Source organism: Rhea americana, unplaced genomic scaffold (assembly GCF_003343005.1).
Source record: "Rhea americana isolate MKP2758 unplaced genomic scaffold, rheAme1 scaffold_235, whole genome shotgun sequence".
Taxonomy (NCBI): domain Eukaryota; kingdom Metazoa; phylum Chordata; class Aves; order Rheiformes; family Rheidae; genus Rhea; species Rhea americana.
In genome coordinates this window covers 1,076,282-1,097,013 of record NW_028186352.1, presented here as the reverse complement: position 1 = coordinate 1,097,013, position 20,732 = coordinate 1,076,282, and the positions used below count along the sequence as shown (strand labels likewise).

Below are 20,732 nucleotides of genomic sequence, written 5' to 3'. Positions count from 1 at the left end.
TTATGTATTCATCAGTTCTGCTGGAAGTAATTATTAGGCTTTGCATTGAGAGATGCTGAGGAATATGAATTTCTTCCTGTTACACACAAAATGCTCAACTTTTCACTCTTTTCAAGAACTTAAGATCTAAAAAAAAATGCAGCCTGAATCAGCTCATTAAGTAACACAGCTTGCATTTTTGACTACTCAGAAAATAATCATCACTTGATATCAAAAATAGCACACAGAATGGAAGATGGTTTTGAAAACATTCTGTAAAAACACTCTAGCCATTATTTTTTAATGCTTTAACTATATCTTGTTAAATATTCGTATTTACCAAACTGTTCATTTTTGTTCGTGGATATACGATTGCAAAGTAATAGCCTTAGTCTTTTTAAGTTTTTTATTGCCAAAGGTAAGTGATTCTGTTGGTTAAAGTCTAATGACATGACTTCTCCTGCAGACAGCATCCTTCCCTGTCTTTCAAATACTTGCTCCATGAGAATTTGTACAACCGGGGGTGACGCAAGGTCCAGATACCTGTTTAGATGCAGTCTGGTATCACAGCACCATGACAGTGGAATACTTTGGACTCAGGAAAGCTAAACTAACTGTGCATAACAAAGCTTACACACACAGTTTCATTCTGGTAATTCTGTGCAATTCTGCAACCGTGTGCTTGTTCATTTTCTTGACAGTATACCTATTTGCACACTTACTTACATAGGCATGATATCAAGAAGTTGCAGTAGCTCTACAAAAGAGACTGCTTCTCCTAGTCATCAGTAATTCATGCCTAGCAGATAACATGCATCCAGAACTTGTCCAAACCCTACTACCTCTTCCTAGCAGGGGAAGTCAGAGACACAAAAGGTTTATTTTTGACTGCTCTGTGGTAACAGTGTTTTCAACAGTGTATAAGTAGGTCCCCTGAAACAGTCTAAACAGGGTAATTTTGTGGTCAGAGCATAAAGAAAACTAGAAGCTAGCAGAATGGGGGAAAGCTCAGGGAGAAAATACTCAGATTCTGAGTAATTGCTAGAAAAACCTTAACTGAATCTGCTTCTCCTTTTTTACAAGTCATTGTGGTTTGCATTATGTTGAAAAATGCCCTTTTTCAATAATCCTCATCTACAGCTTCCAGAAAATGTAGTATCACTTTAAATAGTGAGACCACTTATTTCTATTTCCAAAGAAAATAATACATTTATAAGGACAGGTATTTAAGTTGTATATACTAAGTAGGACATGGTAAAGAAAAATATCCTAAAACCCCCAAAAAACTTAATTTGCATTTAAGTGTAGAGCTGAGAAGAATATTAAYGTGGAGTCTTAATTTTGTCTTTCTATTAAAAAAAGAAAAAAAGGCAGCAAGCAACAACTTCTTTCTTTGTTTATTATGGTCACCTGTCCAAGGCAACCAGGAAGTTTTTATTGTTCAGCTTCAGGCTTCAAGCTCTTCAGGATCCCTGCTAGGTTTTATCTGCTGCAGCACTTTGAGATATATTCCATGATGTTTAGTGGCAAGGTAAATTCCAGTTAGGGCCTGTATAAGTATACCAAAACTCATCTTTTTAAAGACAGGTTGAGAAGCTCTGTGCCAGAAGCGTAATAGATTCTCTTTCCCTGGCAAGGGAGCTGAAGAATACCTAAACAACATAAACAGTAGTAAAAACTTTAATGATAAATACTAATATTTAAATGGATAAAAACAGTAATTAAAAATTATTGTAGTACAGATATTCACCTGCTCCTTCCTCCAAGTTAAATTTAGCTGGTGGTACTGTTACATTACTGTTACAGCACTTTGGAAAGACAACCTGAATTTACGTCAGTTCTTACTCCCCGCAACATTAAACTACTACACTGACGAAGTACCTCACAAGCTATTATTCCTTTGACTACTTTAGAGAAAACGTATTTGGAAAGTGGTATGACAGAAATGGAGATGTTTGTCTGGAGCCACAGAGGTACGGTTAATAGCTCTTGGTCACTGTTCTGTTTATTAGGCAATACTCTTATGGTTCATAAATATTTAGTGCTATGTTATGGTCCATCTGCTATTTAAAAGATCTTATATAAAATTTTCTAATTGTTAGACAARTTGAATTTCTTTTACAGGAAGTGTATGACTAGCCTTTCAGATACTGAGTGAAAAATAAGAGCTATACATTTGTAAATGTCATTGTTTCACTGTAAATATGCCTGCAAGTATGCTATGTGAAACTATATACTGTTTTATACTTAAAATTCTAACTGTAAGACTGCATGGATATTTTGAATTCTCTCTCTCGATAAATTCTATAAAATATCTCCTGCAATGCAGCTGATCACCTACTGGGACAACAGCTCTAACTTCCCTCGCTGTGACTCAACCAAACCTGCAAAATCACACCTTCCATAGCATTTGGGTACTGGCTGCTGCTCTGAAGCCACAGTGTCTCTCAGCTGTCCAGCCAAACCGCACTAGCAGCAATCTTCCCCACTTTCTGCTGGTTAAATTTTAACACATCCATGTGCATCATGGGTAGGTTTTAAGGTTGCAGCTGAACACACGCTTTACAGTATGTCTCAGTTTGCAGATTTCATTCCACTTCAGAGGCTTGCACAGCTTTTATGAACTTTGCTCTGTGATTAAATGAGTTATTTTAACGTAAATCCCTCTCCCTGTACTAAGCGCCTACAAGATAGGTATGCACAGGATGAAAATCTGCAGAACTGAAACTGAAAACCAAGATTTGACGCCATAAATCCATTTCACTCACTGCAAATTAATAAGACATACCTGGCYGCAAGGCTTGCATTCACAGGAAGAGCCACAAGAAAAGGATAGAGACCACCCACAACAGCGCCTATTAATCCTCCTCTGACCACAGCACAGACCTCACAGTTCAGGTCACCTGCATGACAAAACAAAACATGACATTGTCAATATTTACATAGTTCCTAAACATCAGCCTTAAGCTACTTGCAACGTTGTGGAAAYAGCCACTTAAGAGAAATGGCCATGCTGAACAGGCATTCAGGAAATTAGAAAGGGCAAAAATTACTGTGTCATTCCAATCCATAAGTAATTTATTGCTTTATAATTGACCTTTGAATTAAATGATACAGATGGCAGAAGCTCAACTACTTTGTTGCAGTTCAAATAAAAATTTTACATGACTTCTCAGATGAAGAACGCTAGAAAGTATCAGTGATACATATCACAGAAAAACTTCCTTTTTAACACACACACACACACACACACACACACACACACACAGAGAGAGAAGTATCATCTTTCCCACCCACAACTTAAAGAACTCACTGCCTCCCAATGCACTAGCTGAGCTGTTGTGATCTTGAAAACCTTGCTTTGCAAGGCAAGGTTTGAAGAACACTTCAACATCACTGCTGTTCAAAGAGGAAAACGTTCTCTAGTGTTACATCATGCAGAGAAAGCAAAGCCCTTTAAAAACAAGGAATAATAAAATTTTACCTAAAAATAAAGGCTGACGCAAAAAAACKTCATAAACTGCTGCTGTTGATAAAAATGGTATAACGGCCATTGGCAAAGCAGATATAAAGGGAGCCTTCGTGATATTTAGGGTGCGTCTGAAGAAATTATTTGCTGTTAAACCGCATATGCTTGAATTTCCTGCCAGGAAGTATGATCCATGATTAAAAAGGTTCCTGCAAAAATTAAAGAAAAGAAAGATAACTTTGGTAATTGAGAACCATAAAAGAGTTTGGTTTATTCAATGCTATAATTTATTTCTGAATATTCTACAATAAGAGGTAACAGATGTGACACTTGCAGATCCAAAATGGCGTTTAACCACTTTTGAAAGCAAGCAGTACAGCATCCTTTGCTATATGCCTGAATTACACAAGCCTCAGAAATGAAACAACATTAATATCTTCTACTTTACAGTGCTGCTCAATTCAAGAAAGAATTACTAGCAAGAGCTAAATAACAAGGTGACAGGAAAGGGTAGATGTAATTCAGTCTCCTGTTTCAAGGCTGGAGTGATGAGATTCCCTACATAATTAAGTGGTCCATATCCTTTTATGTGGAAATAAAGCAGAAATATTAATGTGAAATATCTGCTATTTTAAACCATATGGGTCTTTGCAACCGTCATCCATTCGGCTGAGGGAATGAAATAAAAACYGCACAACTGTTGAAGCTCAAAAGCCTCAACACAAAGCAAGCCTGTTACTGGAGCAAAGGGAGTTTCCTCCCCTCTTAATAGCCGTTTGCTGCTAGGTATCCATCCTGTTGCTTTAAACACAGTGATACAGACGGGAAGAGCACAAGGAAAAGTCAGAACAAGAAGAGTGTGCGTACATGCACGTATGCACTTGCGTGCACACAAACATACTCATGTACTACCGTCAAGCAAGCGGAAAAGGAAAGGGTAAAGTTTGTTTCCAGCACATTTTATTCCAGCTGAGTGTGACCCATCTACGTACCCAAAACATCTCCTCCCAAACTAACCGATGTCATGASTCTTCAACCTCTGCTGAGCGCTGGTACTCCAAACTTTTATCAACAGAGCAGACACAGATGTTACTTACCCTGTGGTATCTCCCAAAATAGGTTAATGTCTCTATGGCCGATAAAAATGCAATGCTTGCCTCCAAGTTTACATTATAAATACTGTAACAAGGCAAAACATAAAGGCAAAATAKCTGAAGCAATCTTAGCTGCAAAATGCAAGTATGCCCACCCACATGAAGGGAACATGTAAGTTAGAGTGAACCACACGATAAGAAAAATTTAAGCTCTCTGCCCTTTTCCCCAATTCACATTTTTTCTCCGTCTTCCTTTTGTCTGCCCACATCAGCCAATTTCTTCCGACATTCCTAAGCCAAGAGACAAGTTTCAACAAATACGATCACACAAGCTAAATAAGATTGTTAGAAACTAAGCCAACAGTGAAGCTTAGGTTAAATAAATACTCTGTAAACAAAAGATACATTAACCGATCACTAGAATGACTTCTGAACTGAATCAGAGTTGCACATTGGCTCATTTCTTTAATTGCCTCACTGGCAGCCTGATCTCCAGCCTCCTTCCTCTCCTCCACCCACACCTTTGGGTTACTACCCATGTTCTATTATTAAAGGTGTGATTTCGAAATATTTGTACAGCATCTAGTACAATGGAGTCCCAAACATTAAGCCCTTATTTACTAGGGCTAATATGAGGGCTAATACTAAGCTAGTATTACTACCGTAGTGCTGGACAGAAAAATAACAGTAATGGTTTGTCGGGAAAAAACCCCACAGGATTTGAAGCAGGAATTTAATGTGAATACACACATTATGCACCATTGTTTAGAACACCAAGCTAGAAGGTCAGTCTTGCAAGTCTCTGGCTGAGTGTTTCACTTGTATAAACTGTTCGTTATTCTTTCCATATCAGAAAAATGTCAGTTCATTTTGTAAAAAATCTTCAGTATTTTCTATTTCTATTCTAGAAAGAGCATAAATTTATATAAACTGCCTGGGGAACTTGAGGCTGGGTCTCCCACATTTGAGGTTAACTGCCCAGGTACAGATTACAGTGTGTTGGTGAGAACTGCATCTTGGATCTGCAAAGCCTTTTCTACAAGATTCTTGCTAAGACTAATGGAAACTTTATGAAATTATATCTCCTGACCACCATTTTTCTCAAAAATAACTAAAACATCACCAAATCCTAGCTATCTCCAGTAATCAGCCTGCTTACCCAAAAGTATAGATTTGGGTTCAAAGTAAGAGCTTATAGAATAGACCAGGTGGGACAACTATGGTAACAGAGATCTTTCAATAAAGGCCTCTGCAGCTGCTGGTGGACCATCTCTAATGGTTCTGCAGCCTAAAGGGCTGAGAGCATTTCTTGCTCTGCACAGAACACATGGATAAAAGGTCCTGCCTTGCAAGAAGTTATGCTAGTTAAGGGCTACAGAAGTTCAACACAATAGTTTACAGAACTGAAGCTTCTATTTTCTCCTTGATAAGCGTTAAAGAAGGTTGGACTGGTGCTGTCCAGAATTAATCACCTAGCATTAGTAGCTAATTTTACTGAAGCCTTAGACTACCACCAAGGTACTGTGAGCGCCTACGCCCTAGGAACCAAAAGGGGCACTCGTCAGCTGGTAAAGCCTCCTGCTGCAAAGGCACAGCAGTCCTAACAGTCAAAGACTAGGGTCCCAATGCGGTTCCCAAAGTGATCATGGGATTAGAGGGGGTTTGAGTCCCTCTTGGTAGAGAGCTTCAGAGGGAGTTCAAGTCCCTTTTGGTAGGAAGTATAGAGGTGAGTTCGTGTCCCTCCCCTGAGGCAGCTTTTCAAAAGGTGTTTAGCCTGATCGACATAAGGTGCACTAGGCAATGGGAAACGTGCCTGGCGTGGAGAAAGAGATGCCCTTAGCCCAGGTCCGGAAAATTGGGGAAGGGACTGATGGAACAGCCAGCTTGTCAAAAAGGCGTGCAGTTACACTACGTCAGGGAGATCAGCCGTTCGCAACAAAAGATGGTAATCCAGAGCAACGGTGGCCACCATAAAAGACTTTCGATCAGGAATCATTAACTTTTCTGCGATATCGCCTAGAAGGTAGGTCTCCAGCTCAGATGGGCTGCTGGTCTGTTTGGGATAATCGTGCACGGGAGCATTGGAGATAAATGGTAGGGAGGAAAGGAGCCCCGCCAAAGGTAACACTTGTGCTGGCAGATACTAGCATGCCGGACTGCGCTCCAAAAACTTCTACTCCACCTGACAATATGCCTGACAATCTGTCTGTCATTCCTTCTCCCCATCCTCCCTCTACTTTACCAGCTGCTGGACTCTATCCTATGGTCTCTAACATGCTGACTAGTCCTTCCCCTYACAGCCAGAGGAACTGGGAAGGGCCAACCCTCCTCCTGCCGTGCTGCATGTGGTTACTAACCAGCCCTGGAGCCCTGGCCAGGCTGCCCTAGCTTTGTGGGGAAGTAAAATACCAAGGTGAAGTGAGGATGCTGAGCGGTGCACCTACCTGTTTTCTAACATATGCACGGGATACAATCCAAGCTGGGGAGATACCCAAATTCTGAGGGAATCATTTTGTCTTGCTCTTCTGGTCAGAATAATCAATAAGGATGTAGAACTAGCTGGAAGGGAATAGAAATCCCTGGCCAGCAAATGATCCAAATTGGGATTATAATAATGCAGGGGATAGTGCCATGTGCCAAACAGGACTCCAAAATTTAATAGAGGCAACCAGGGCATACAGTGARTTAAGAGTAAATTGGACTGAAGTACAAGAACGTAAACAGCGGCTAGACRAACACCCCAGTGACAAATTCAGCAAGCCCTGCTAAAATATGGGGGAATGACCCCACAAAACTTCAGTGATGCACTCCCAATTAGTGTTTTTTGTGTATCAGTGCCCACTTGATCTACAAAGTATTTTAAAGAGCCTATGCCAGGCTGGCAAAGGGAGACTACAACAGATTTTGCAGTACTTGTTTATGGTGGGTGAGAAGAAAAACAGAAGGCTGAGCAAGTAAAAGAAAGCAAAAGAACAGGAAGCAAGTTTACTGGCAGCAGCTCTAGTAAGAAATCTGCAAGTGAAAGGGGTCAAGGAAGACGAAGGCCAAGCCCGGGGTTCAGGCCAAGGCCAGCAAACAAGGGAACGGAGTGAAGAGAGGGAGTGTTATTATTGTGGGAATTCAGGACATTTACAACGAGAATGCCCCCCTCCGGCCACGAGGCCGGACTGGAGAAGGAAATTACCATCATGAAGAGTTAGGGCAGGAAAGAAATTGTTCACAATGACAAGGGGAAAGACATTCCAACAACTCTTGGGAGATGGAGGAATTAGGGATTTTTAGTATGTGGAGTGTTCAGTTGGATCAGAAGGGACATATAATAGGAAAAGCAGAAGGGCAAGCAGTCAAATTTTTAGTGGATATGAGAGCCACATTATCTCCTTTAAATTTTATCTCAAAAGGATAAAAGGATGAGAGGAGAGAAATTTAAGTAAAACCCTTATTAGTAACAATAGGAAACAGAAGTGTATGGGGGAAGTTTGTATTAGCTGGAGATCTCCAGCATGTTTGCTAGGAAGGGCTCTTTTGCAAACTCTAGTTGTAGAATTGCACTTATCGTCTGAGGGAACGGACTTAGTAATTATGGGGATGAGCGTGATAACTGAAAGTCCGAACTCCAGAGTGAAAGTACCCGAAGTGTTAAAGTCAGTRCCAACAGCACTAAGGAGTAAAACTGGAGTTTTGTAGTACTGACGTTGGCTTATTAATTTCAACACTACCTGTGGTCATAAAAACAAAGGGAGAAACCTTGTCAGCTATAAAACAGTATCCGATTCCCCCAAAAGCCGAGAAAAACATATAAAACCAAATAGAYTGATCTTTAGCCCAGGGGGTATGTGTTTCACCATATAATACTCCCATACTCCCTGTAAAAAAGAATAAATTAGATGATGGGGATCCGGAATATCACTTTGTACAAGATCTGCAGACTATCAATCAACACACAGTGATTCCTCACCCAGTGGTACATGATTCTTCCACTATTCTTTTACAAATACCGTATTGGGCAAAATGTCTTACCATAATTGATTTAATCACCGCTTCTTTTCTTCTAGTATCCCACTTGATCAAAATAGCCAATCCATATTTGCCTTTACATGGAAAGGGCAACAATTAACATGGACACGCCTCCACTAAAGGTTCACAGGGTCTCCCACCATTTTTTCCACATATATTGAGGAATGATTTAAACAATATCAAATTACCAAGGGGATCAGCTCTAATGCAATATGTAAATGACTTTCTGATAGCAAGGACAGATGAAAATACCTGTGCAATAGACACTGTACATTTATGTACCGCTTAAGCAGAAAAATGTCACTGTGCATCACCATCTAAACTACAGCTGTATCAAAAAGCGGTAAAATACTTAAGAGTTCATTCTAAAAGAAGGGCAATGACTAGTAGACCCAGAAAGARTAGATGCTATAATAAAAACTCCCTGGTCCAGTAACAAAGAAACAGTTACATGGATTTCTTGGAGTTGTGGGATTTTACGGACCACGGATTCCTGGGTGGAGAGAATTAACAACCCCCTTGACAGAGGCAACAAAGAACGAAGAGGCAGAACCGACTGCATGCAGCCTGAAAGAGCAACTGTGAAAGGAGCTTTGGCACCTGCACTTGCTCTTGGGCTCCCAGATTATACAAAGCCCTCCAATTTGTATGTACATGAACATAAGGAAATTGCCAGCAGAGGAATAACACAAAAATTAGGATCCCACCAGAGACAGGCAGCATACTGTTCTGCTCCACCAGATTCTGTTGAAGCAAGGGCACCAGCCTGCATCAAATCAGTGGCAGCAACAGCGGCAATAGTAGAGAAAAGCCGTCTCTTCGTTCTGGGATACCTTACAGCAGTTTATGTCTCACAGGAAGTGGAGATGCTGCTAAAACAACATGCAACCCAAGCATTATCCCCACAACAGGCACACAAATAGGAACTGATGCTCCCGATGGCAGATAATGTAGTCTTAAGAAGATGCAGTACATTGAATTGCATTCATACATTGCATTCTGGAAAAAAAGCAGACTTTCCCTTGGATGAGGAGAATCAAGTTAGAGATCTTCTAGGCAAACCTGACATCCACAAATCCATGGGCCCTGATGGGATGCACCCATGGGTACTGAGGGAGCTGGTGGATATTGTTGCCAGGCCATTCTCCAYCATCTTTGAAAAGTCCTGGAGAACTGGAGAGGTGCCTGAGGACTGGAAGAAAGCCAATGTCACTCCAGTCTTCAAGAAGGGCAAGAAGGAGGACCCAGGCAACTCTAGGCCGGTCAGCCTCACCTCCATCCCTGGAAAGGTGAWGGAACAGCTCCTTCTGGAGGTCATCTCCAGACATATGGAGGAAAAGAGGGTGATCAGAAGTAGCCAGCATGGATTCAYCAAGGGGAAAKCCTGCTTGACCAATCTGATAGCCTTCTCTGATGGAATGACTGGCTGGGTAGATGAGGGGAGAGCAGGGGACGTTGAGTACCTTGACTTCAGCAAGGCTTTTGACACTGTCTCCCAGAACATCCTCCTAGACAAGCTCAGGAAGTGCGGGTTAGATGAGTGGACAGTGAGGTGGATTGAGAACTGGCTGAAAGGCAGAGCTCAGAGGGTCGTCATAAGTGGCGTACAGCCCAGTTGGAGGCCTGTTGCTAGCAGTGCTGCCAGGGCTCAGTACTGAGTCCCATTCTGTTCAACTTCTTCATCAACGACCTGGATGAAGGTACAGAGTGGCTCCTCAGCAGGTTTGCTGAGGGTACCAAGCTGGGAGGAGTGGCTGATACACCTGAGGGCTGTGCTGCCATTCAGAGGGACCCATTCAGAGGGACCCAGACAGGCTACAGAACTGGGTGGAGAGGAACCTCGTGAGGTTCAACAAGGGCAAGTGCAGAGTCCTGCACCTAGGGAGAAACAACCCTATGCACCAGTACAGGCTGGGGGCTGACCTGCTGGAAAGCAGCTCTGCAGAGAAGGACCTGGGAGTGCTGGTGGATGACAAGTTGAGCACGAGCCAACAATGCGCCCTTGTGGCCAAGAAGGCCAATGGTCTCCTGGGGTGCATTGGGAAGAGTGTTGCCAGCAGGTGGAGGGAGGTGATCCTGCCCCTCTCCTCAGCCCTGGGGAGGCCTCATCTCGAGTCCTGTGTCCAGTTCTGGGCTCCCCAGGACAAGAGAGACTTGGAGCTACTGCAGAGAGTCCAGCATAGGGTTACAAAGATGATTAGAAAACTGAAACATCTCTTATGAAGAAAGGATAAGGAGCAAGAGGTCTGGAGCTGGGCCTCTTCAGCCTGGGGAAGGGAAGACTGAGAGGGAATCTTATCAATGTGTACAAATACCTTAAGGGGAGGGGGGTTGTCAAGAAGATKGGGGTGGACTCTCTTCAGATGTCCCATGTGACAGAAAAARAGGCAATGGGTACAAATTGAAAAACAAGAAGTTCTACCTGAATATGAGGAAAACTTTCTTTACTGAAAGTGTGACAGAGTACTAGAACAGCTTGCCCAGAGAGGTTGTKGAGTCCCCTTCTCTGGAGATATTCAAAACCCGCCTGGACGCAATCCTGTCTAACATGCTCTAGGTGACCCTGCTTGAGCAGGGGGGTTGGACTAGATGATCTCGAGAGGTCCCTTCCAGCCTCAATCATTCAGTGAATCCAGCAACCTTAACATCTCCATCTGATGATGGAGAGAAACACCATCAATACGAGCAGGCAATGCACACTTCAAGTAAATCAAGAACTGATTTAACTGATGTTCTTTTGGAAAACCCAGATCTAGTTCTATTTATATAAGACTCATCCTACTACCTGCACAGACAACGATGAACTGGGTATGCTGTAGTCAGCCAGGAAGGAGTAATAGAGGCCAAACTGCTTCCCACATGCATGCGTGTGCAAGGAGCAGAACTAGTCAGGTTGGCACATGCAGCACACCTCAGACCAGGAAAACCAATCAACATCTACACCGACTCCCTACAAGCTGTTGGAGAATGTCATGCAACTGGAACATTAAGGAAAAAACAAGGATTTTTCACATATTTGGGAAAGAAAGTAGTGAATGGAGAAGAAATATGCAATTTGCTGGAATCAGTTCAACTGCCTAAATAAATTGCTTTAATACACTGCCCAGTCCACACAAAAGACATGACAGAAATTAGCAAAGGAAATGCCTTAGCCAATGCTACTGCAAAAGCTGCAGCCCAGCAACCTTTAAAAGAATGCATGGTTACAATTCCAAYGGAGAACTAGAGTGAATGGCTGAATTAAACAGACCCCAAAACCAAAGAAGACTGCTCTATATAAGAAGAGAAACGGGAAAAGTGAGAAGCAAAACAAGATGACAAAGGAATATGGACAACTGGAGGAAAATCAATTCTACCAAAAATATGTATCATTACAGTGGCTAGATGGCTTTGTGATAAAGCCCACAGAGGAGTAGAAGCCTAGCTAACCAAGTGCGAAAAGTATGGGTAGCTCCAGGAATTTAWGCTGCTGCAAAAAATATGACTAATAGTTGTCCCACTTGCCAAAAATTCTGACAAAAAACAAAATTTGGAWCTGAGAGGGCAGCCATAGGCCTACTTCCCTTTTCAAAGGCTCCACTGCCAATGGATATGAACACTTATTAGTAATAGTAGATCAGCTATCAGGCTGGGTAGACGCTTTTCGAACAACAAAGTCTGACCAGGAGGGGTCATAAAAGCCTTATTAAAAGAAATCATACCCAAATATGGGATTCCAGAAGTCATTGATTCAGACAGAGGCACCCATTTTACAGCAATCAATCAATTATATAGAATTATATAACTTAAATCACCCACAATCTTCAGGACAAGTAGAAACAATGAATAGAACATTAAAAGAAAAAATAGCACGAATTTGCACACACACTAGTCTAAAATGGCCAGACGCATTGAACTTAGCTCTATCAGATGTTTGAAATGCTCTATGACAACCCATAGGACTAACATCAGCAAAAATCCTCTTCAAGAGACATTTAGCAATATGAGGGACCTATATCCCCACTAAAACTAGTTTATTAGATGGAGATGAACAAGTGACATAACACATATTAGCTTTACAGAAGTAGTTTAGGGTTTCACAAAATCAGGCTCAATGTTTTCAGCCAGTACCATCAGACATTGAAGTATATGATAACAAGGTGGAGATTATTGATAAAAGCATTCTCACAAAAAAACTGTATTAGAACCAAAATGGTTCTATTATGGGGGTACTATATGACCCTATATTGTATTCTAAAGTTCTTATTATGCTGTTAAAATTCTAGCAAAAGAGAACTGAATTCACCATTCATACACGAAATGAGTGCCAGACCCAGAGGTGAGTACAGTGGGTGTCACTATGGAGCAACAAAGACAACCACACATGCTCCATGGATATGCCTAAAATTGTTTCCGTCCACAAGTTCCAAATAGATACAATTAATAAAACAAGATGATTAYAGTACACAAAGTTATTCTGAAAATAATACCAAAGGAAACCAAGTTTGGTTTAATTATTCGGAGGTAAGAACAAACGAATTCAATTTAACCTTTTGTTGTATGTCAGTTAATTTACATGAAAAGGTATTGACAGAAACTAAAAGCAAATGCTGTGAAAACCGTGTAAAATTTTTATTGTGAAAAACAGTGTAAAATTGACCAAAAGTGTTGTATATCTGTATCCGCCAAGAGAGAAATAGAAGCCCCAGTCTCCTATGTTAGCTTGAATCAATCAAAAATGACACCCTTGAGCAAAGTGCCTCTCACGATAGCAAAGGCAGGACCTTTACTTAAATATATGAGCCAACAACAAGTGTTATTTAATCCATTATAGTCTCTTAGACGAGTAGAGCTATCAACGCAAACTATCATCTCCACAGTCAAACTGACCTATTCACCATTCCTAATTACGTCCTATGCAAGATGGTCAGTACAGTTGCATGAGCAAACCTTCACCCCTCCATAATGAGCAAGGAAAGATRTAAACAGTATCACAGGAACAGGACTGGAAACCTTAAATGATGTAGGTGCCAAAGTGCTCCTTCTATACATGATATACACCACATACTCAATCATGGCACTGGGATTAAATCACAACGGAACAATGCTCCATCCATTAGAGCAGAGAGCGTGGGTCTAACAAAATGGAAACAAGTGACAAACTGTTGATRTTAAAGCATGAGTTGCACAGGAACAACAAGGATTTATTTGTGAAGGTAACACCATCAAAGCCCAAGTTATTTATCTTGGCACTGAACAAAACGTATGTCATTTTGAAATACATCCCCATAAAACTCCYGAAACTGTACTTGTACATATTGGAAAAGGACATGTTTGTATGAGAACCTTCTGCGATCTTATTTTTATAGATAACATTACAGTAAATACAAGTAATCATTCAAATATTTGTGCTAGCAACTTCACCAAATTATTGGATGCAACTTTRAGTATTCAGCTCCTGTTGTGTCTTATCAATTGCTCCAATCTAACTATAAATTGAGTCAAGATGTATTGCCAACTCCCGCTGGAATGAATCTAGCATTGGTGAAAAGACTACTACAACATGATGACCTGTGCCAGCTGCTAGAACACATCCAGAATAATGGACAAAAACCTCTGATCACTGTTCATCATGACACAAAAGAGATATGCCATGTCTTGGAAAGAGTGAAAAAGATGGAGAATATTATTGGTGGGAAACTCTTCTTGGATGGTCAACAACAACAACAGGGATTTATAATCACACCTTTCACACAGCAGTAGTGGAGTTAAATTTAACCATGTTATGTCTATTACTTACAATCATAAGAGTATGGAAAGTGCTAATATGCCTCAAAAGACTTTGAGAACTCTGCTTAAAGTATTAKCAGGAATGCTTAATAAAAACAAAGGCAGGATTGTTAAAAAAGGTTGGACTGGTGCTTTCTAGAATTAATYGCTTAGCATTAGTAGCTAAATTTACCGAAGCCTTAGATTACCACCAAAGCTGCAGCCAAAGTCGTAGCCAAAGCCTGCTGAAGCCTGCTTTAAAAGAACAAAGAAATATTTTAACCATCACCTATAACTGTTGCAGAGAGAACCTAGAAAAACCTCTCCCAGCAACAGAGAGCACCAATGGACCACAAGAAAAGGAGTAAAAGTTGTGGGATTGGTTAATATAAGTCAGACTATGGACAAGGGGGTTTTTGTGAGCAGGTTGTAATAGCGTAAGTAGAACTAAGAAGCAGTAGGAGGGGTCCCTCTTTGGAGGCACCCAGCTCGAGCTGCAAACACTGTACATGTGCCATTAAAACTTATTTTGCTTTGATTTGGCTTTGAACTACTGTCTCAGTGGGAACCTAGATTTGGATTCTGCTATGATGGCTGGCGAGCCTGATTTTCTGTAACAGTAAGAGAGACTGAATTCTGAYACTGATTACATTTTTTAAAGTAGTTTGGAGTAGCTGGTCATCTGTAATACTGGGACAGCAGAATAGAATACAGTCTGGTCAGAGACAGGCAGGATTTATTTTGACCAACAGTTCTCACTGGAGTACATCCCATCACAGTAGCTAAAGCAAGAGAAAGAATGAAAAAGAATGCCTGTTTCACAAGCCTGATTAGCAGTTTGTGATTTATTTCATTTGACTTACAGAAGGAAGTTGACTGTTCTTATCTTTAGCATTATACCTGGCATAATCTGTTGATTAGCGGAAACAACTCTTTGCTTTAGTCTTCGATTTCCACAAATCYGAAGTTCCCAGAATAGGAACTATTGCCAGACAAGCAATTAACTGGAAGGCACTCTGATTTTGAAGCTGTGCCAATATTATTATGCTAAAAGCATGCTGTCAAAATACGTCATAAGTTGGATTTAYGGCTAAAGCTCTGCAGACAACAAAATCCTTAACTGCTCACAAAATGTATCCTAGACCAAATGTCATACTTATTTGCAAATCAAATAAGACATCTCTAAAACATTCAGCAATTAAAATAAATGATTTTAAAAATCCACCTATTTCAAACATTTTTACGTTCTAATGCTTGAAGTAATACTAATCATTGACAAACCATATAAAAAAAGACTTCACAGATTTAGCTGCTTATTCTGAAAAAAACTAAACATTAAAAGCATCTGAAATCAATGGTATCAATTACTTCTTATTCTGAATAGGAAAAGACTTTAATTCTTCATACATATCATATTTTCAGACATGAAAATAAGCTAGCAACAATTTAAGATGATATAGCAAAAGAATTTGGCCAAACATCTCTCTTGCTCTTATTTAGGAGTCTTAAAATAAATAAATAAATAAATAAAAAGRAAAAAAACAGGCCTATCTGCCTTCAGATCAATGTCATCACAGCACTGTATTTTATTCACTGAATGTCCCCCAGAGTAGTTTCTGCAACAYAGTCATTTTGTTTTAATGGCATACTTACAGCCATAGGCTGTGGAATGCACATGTGCATATACATACATGTGGAGGGCTGAGATTAAAATTTTGCAGTGTATTTGAGAATCCAAAATAAAGCACATTAATGCACCAGAACCAACAGAATCTAGTCAGGCTTACTAATCTGTAGAGGTACTACACTGCAATAAATAAATTCTAAAAAAGTGATTTTTTTTTAATACTCGTTTCCTTGTATTAAAAAAAGGGGGGGAGGTAAGCTTTGGTGAACAACAAACAAGAGTTCCATTAATTTGACTCCAGTATGCTTCCACTTTCCTTCTAGCCATTGGTGACCTCCCTTCTGGATATACAAAGTGCAAGTCCTGCCGAAGCAGCGAAGCAGTTTCAAATAAAGGCCCATATGCACCTCTGGCAGCTGCTTCTCTCCCAGGCTTACCAGACCTTAATACAACAGGTTCTATCCATCAAGACACTACCACATCACCACTGATGTGTCTGCTTCCACTTCAGCTCCCTCACTGTTCTGGGGAAGAAGTGTTACAAACTGCTAGCCCAGCAGAGCCTACGCAGAGAGGCCCTCTGGCCATAACATGGGATAAAACATTCTGCTTTTTTCCAGCTGTGTGGGAAGGCCCTTTGTTACTATCTATAGTTTGCTTATCCAGCAATTTGGTCCCATTAAGAAAACACTTCCTGTAACTAAATAATTCATGCCAAATCTATCCAAGATGCAGATGCGCAAACAGCCCATACAGAAGCAGCAGAGCTGCAGTATGGTTCTGCATGCAAATGCAGAATCACAAAACACAGAAATATTGTTTGTAAGGTGCTGGAAGGCATTTAGSTGGTTTTGTGCAGCATAGATCCTCTGCTAACGAGCCTGCTGACTCTTACACCACCACCCAGATACCTCAGCATCAAATTCCTGAAAGGAGAGGAGCACTGTAGAAGGAGATGCTGAAACTAGTAGCCTTATGCTTACCTGGTGATGCTGAATACAACATGACTCCTGCAGAGCCACACAGGTATCTGCCTTGTGCTCTCCAACCTTACAGTTTTCCGAGATATTTATTAGCTTTAGCACAGGGCAGTAATAATACTCAGAACCAGTTAGGGCTGATCAGCCATCCCAGAACCTTAAGCACTGGGGAGCACATGTCAGAAACCAGCTGAACAGAACCAGGGATAACAGTGCGCCAACCGTATTTAGAAACACAAAGCAAGTTTTATATTGTGGTCAATAATAAGCATGTTTGCAATTCAGTGCTTTTGTAACTCCATGGAAGACTTGCAATACAAGAGTATGAGGAGAGAAAAGCCCCTATAAGACCTAAAGTGTTTGATGTTCTTAGCGTCATTTATTTTACCAGCACTTACTGATCTTTTTTGGGAAGCCCTTCAAGCAACTTCAGCATGATTTCCATCTGCTTTAATCTTTCCAAGCGYAGACTTTGCTGTGCAGAATTTAACTCCAGAAACTCTCTTCCCGTCATCTTGCAGCCCTGGATTGTAAGGAACAAGCGAACAGACACACGTAACCAAAGTTACGCAGCCTAAGTCAAATAAACATTTATATTACGCAACCACAACGGTCTTATTTTTTCAGAGCCAAGTTTCTGGCTGTGAAGGACACGGTCCGGTCGCAGACAGCTATGGACACGAAGGCTGCAGGAGGCTCACGGAACGGGGCCGCAGCGCGGGGGTCGCGGCGGCCCCTGACACCCGCTCCGAGCGCACAGCACCGAAGGGCTCAGCACCACCCTCCCGCCCCCTTCGCTTACAGGGGTGTTTCCAGCCCCGGGGCCGTGCTGCGCCCGGCGCGACCTTCCCCGGTGCCCAGCGCGGCCCCAGCGGCTGCTCCTTTCCTCCCTCCCCCCCCGCCCCTTACCGAGCAGGCCCCAACGGCCGCGGCGGCCTCGCCGCCACCTACAACATGGCCCCTCCCACCTCACGCGCCCTCCACGGGCGCCGCCATCTTAGCCCGCCCACATGACCCGGGCCTTCAGAGGGCGCTTTTGATTGGGCCTTCCCCGCCGGCGCAGCACGGCGGCTCCCGATTGGCTGCGGGCGGCGGGTCAAGCGCCCGGCCCGGGTGCTGGTTGCTAAGGGAGGCGGATGGCGGCGGTGGCGGCCCCTCCATGGCGACGGGGCTGAGCGGCGATCGTGCAGCCGGAGGAGGCCGGGACGCGGGGACTCCCCCTAGCGGAGCGAGGAGCCTTCGATGGGGGGAGGCTCAGCCCTCGGGGTAACCCGCTGACCCTCTCTTACCATCCTGGCCGGCGGGCGCTGCCTGCCGCCGCGCCGGGCCCTTTCCCGCCCCGCTCCCCTCAGGCGCGGCCCTGCCTTGTCGCCCCCTCTGCCAGCTCCTTTGCGCTCCCCCATCCTGCCCCGATCCAGCCCTCACCGGGTGCAGCTGCCTTCGCCCCTTCTTCCCCCCCCCCCAGCCCCTTCTCTGCCGCTGCCACCCGGGGAAAACCGTCCTTCTCCTTCCGTACCCCACCCCAGCTTACCTGCAGCCCGTCCTCGTCCCCTCCAGCCGCCCCCCTCCGCCTTGTCCCGCCTCACAGAGCGCCAGGCAGCCCCCTCTGGAGCGGGAGAGCCAGGCGGGAGGGGAGGCAGAGGCAGATCCCAGCTGTGAGCGTGAAAGAGCGCGGCAGAGCTGCTCCCCCACCCCCATCCCCCCAAACACACCCAAATGCCGTGGCCGTCTCCCAAAGAAGAGGATGCAAAGTCCTGCCATGTGCATCACAGCTCCCCGGGCGGGAAGGCAAGCGTTTGGAGCTCGCGCACCGTTTTCATACTTCTTCTTATCGAGCTAAATGAGGAAAATCTATCCCTTTTCTGTTTCTCTCTTTTTGTGTGTTTTTTTTTTCCAGAAAAAGGGGGAGAGAGAGGCTCGTACTGAAGGCAAGCAGCTGTGCCTCTGAGTGGGAAACTCTGGACTGATCTCATGGCTTGCTTTTTTGTTTCATTAATACTCCATTACCCCTGAAAATGAACCTTTTRTGAAGCTCTGTTCCTAACTCTCCTTACTCCTCTTTCACGAGGTGTCTGCTTTGCAAGGGAAGAAATGGCATGAAGTACTCCTCTATAAAGCAATCTGCTTTGCCAAAGTGCCCAGTGAGCAGCACTGTCACTTTAATAATTCCAGGTCAAGGGATTGCTTTCCTTCTTTCCAATCCTCTCTTTTAATACATGGGAGGATCAGAGGGACGTTAAAGACCATAAGGCTGGGTGGCTTGGATATAATAAAAATGAAAGTGACTGGCCGGTGACTTCTGTTGGGTAAGAGGGTGATATTTGAAGGCTGTTGTCTGGTGAGGAAAAAGGGACCTTTTCAGTCTGCTGTGTAGTCACCTAATACATAACTAGCAAAATTCATTCAAGAAGTGAAAGAAGTTTAAAGAGTCACTTTGGATTGTTTTTGTCTTCCTCCTTATTTGGATTATTTGGGAGTTTTTGTCCTGCAAATAATATGCTTTTGAGCATATAAAGGTGGAGTATTAAGACAGCTGCCTAGAGATGGACTGTGCCTTAATTGTATTGCATAAAATCTTTTAATTTTCAAAATTTGCTGCCAGAAGAGGAGTTATAATAGGGTTTTATACTGCCAAGGAACATTTTCTCTTGTATTTTTATAGATTCAAATATATTTTAAAGAAATTGAAAACCTCTCTTAAAAAAATTCAAAAAGCTTCTTTTTTCCCCCTTTTTTCTTATTTGTCGGAAGCATCGGAGGCTCAGTGCAGGAAAACGGCAAGTACTGGTAGAAATGAAGATTGAAGCTGCATTTCATAACTGAACTGTAAAAGTGTTTTGCAATAGATAGACCTCGCAGAGTGTTCCTCTGGTACATCGTTAATACCTGTAAATAAGTGCTTGCAAGCAGTAACAGAAGTAGGAAGAAGAATGCCAGTCAAGAAGAAAGGTGGGCTATGAAGCTTCATATCTCATTTTTGCATCTACATTTTGTTAGATTGTAGTTTTTTCATATTTACAAATTGAAATTAAAAGTGTTTGAATGGGGGATTGAAATTGTTTTTCTTTTGCGTTGAAAATGGGAGCAAAATCTAGGCACTTACAATAATCTATTTAAAAAGCATGTTTGTGTCATGTTTTAAGACTTGTCATATCTAATTTGGCCTTAAATGCATATTTTAAAAAAAATCAGGCATCAGAGGTCTTAAGCAGACACCAAGAGAAAATCTTGACATTTAATATTGTGAGAAACCTCTCTTACAAATGCTAATGATTTTTTAAAACATAGTTTTAGGCTATTGTCTAGTCTTTACRTGTTTGGCGGATAAACATTAGCCATCAGTAGCAGCATAAATAATTAACAAAATAAAATTTCAAGGCCAACTTTAAATAAAATTTTCAAGAGTTGTATTTTCCAATATGAAGGTGATTTGAATGTATTTTTAATATGATTTTTGCTAACTTAGAATTCTATGCCTTAATACAATATAAAAGTAATACATTTATGCCTGTAGTATGGCAGCATTTGAAAAATGACAGCCAGTCTTACATTTTACTTGTTTTGTCCTCCAGTTTGTGATTAGAACTTTGGAAAATGTGGTTTCCAGTGTTCAAACAAGAATTGGGGAACGTATGAAGGTGTAAAACACTTGTAGACCTTAGGTTATTTCTGTTTCCCTGCAAACATGACACTGATTTAGGATGTTGTTTAAGATTTCAGAATATACTAATAGAATAAATGGCAAATGATCCTTTTCCATTCAGCTCATCTATCCAGAACTTGAAGCTCCTGATCTGATAATACCAAAACATGGGGGA

The 20,732-nt window shown here is 42.0% G+C and overlaps 2 protein-coding genes and 1 pseudogene across 4 annotated transcripts in view; 2 read left to right on the top strand and 1 right to left on the bottom strand.

The window, feature by feature from the left end:
- Window positions 1-1,358: 1,358 nt before the first annotated feature.
- LOC146595166 (transmembrane protein 126A-like) lies at window positions 1,359-18,512 on the bottom strand. 3 transcript variants are annotated; one of them, XM_085306242.1, is made up of 5 exons: window positions 18,446-18,512; window positions 17,313-17,437; window positions 3,464-3,657; window positions 2,768-2,882; window positions 1,359-1,631 (listed from the first exon to the last, which is right to left on the bottom strand). In XM_085306242.1, the coding sequence occupies exons 2-5, from the start codon at window positions 17,426-17,428 to the stop codon at window positions 1,427-1,429; spliced, it is 630 nt and encodes a 209-aa protein (XP_085162368.1). In that variant the 5' UTR covers window positions 17,429-17,437; window positions 18,446-18,512; the 3' UTR covers window positions 1,359-1,426. The 3 variants fall into 3 exon arrangements, with proteins under 3 accessions (XP_085162368.1, XP_085162366.1, XP_085162367.1); XM_085306240.1 differs by lacking the exon at window positions 18,446-18,512 and adding an exon at window positions 17,824-17,925; XM_085306241.1 differs by lacking the exon at window positions 18,446-18,512 and adding an exon at window positions 17,717-17,799.
- On the top strand, window positions 13,613-14,384 carry LOC146595167 (uncharacterized; annotated as a pseudogene).
- The window catches only part of DLG2 (discs large MAGUK scaffold protein 2), a 1,005,691-nt gene continuing 1,003,340 nt past the window's right edge, over window positions 18,382-20,732 (top strand). The window contains exon 1 of the mRNA XM_085306235.1: window positions 18,382-19,863. Coding sequence (XP_085162361.1) covers window positions 19,845-19,863 — 19 coding nt within the window. The 5' untranslated portion in view covers window positions 18,382-19,844. The remainder of the gene's footprint in view (window positions 19,864-20,732) is intronic.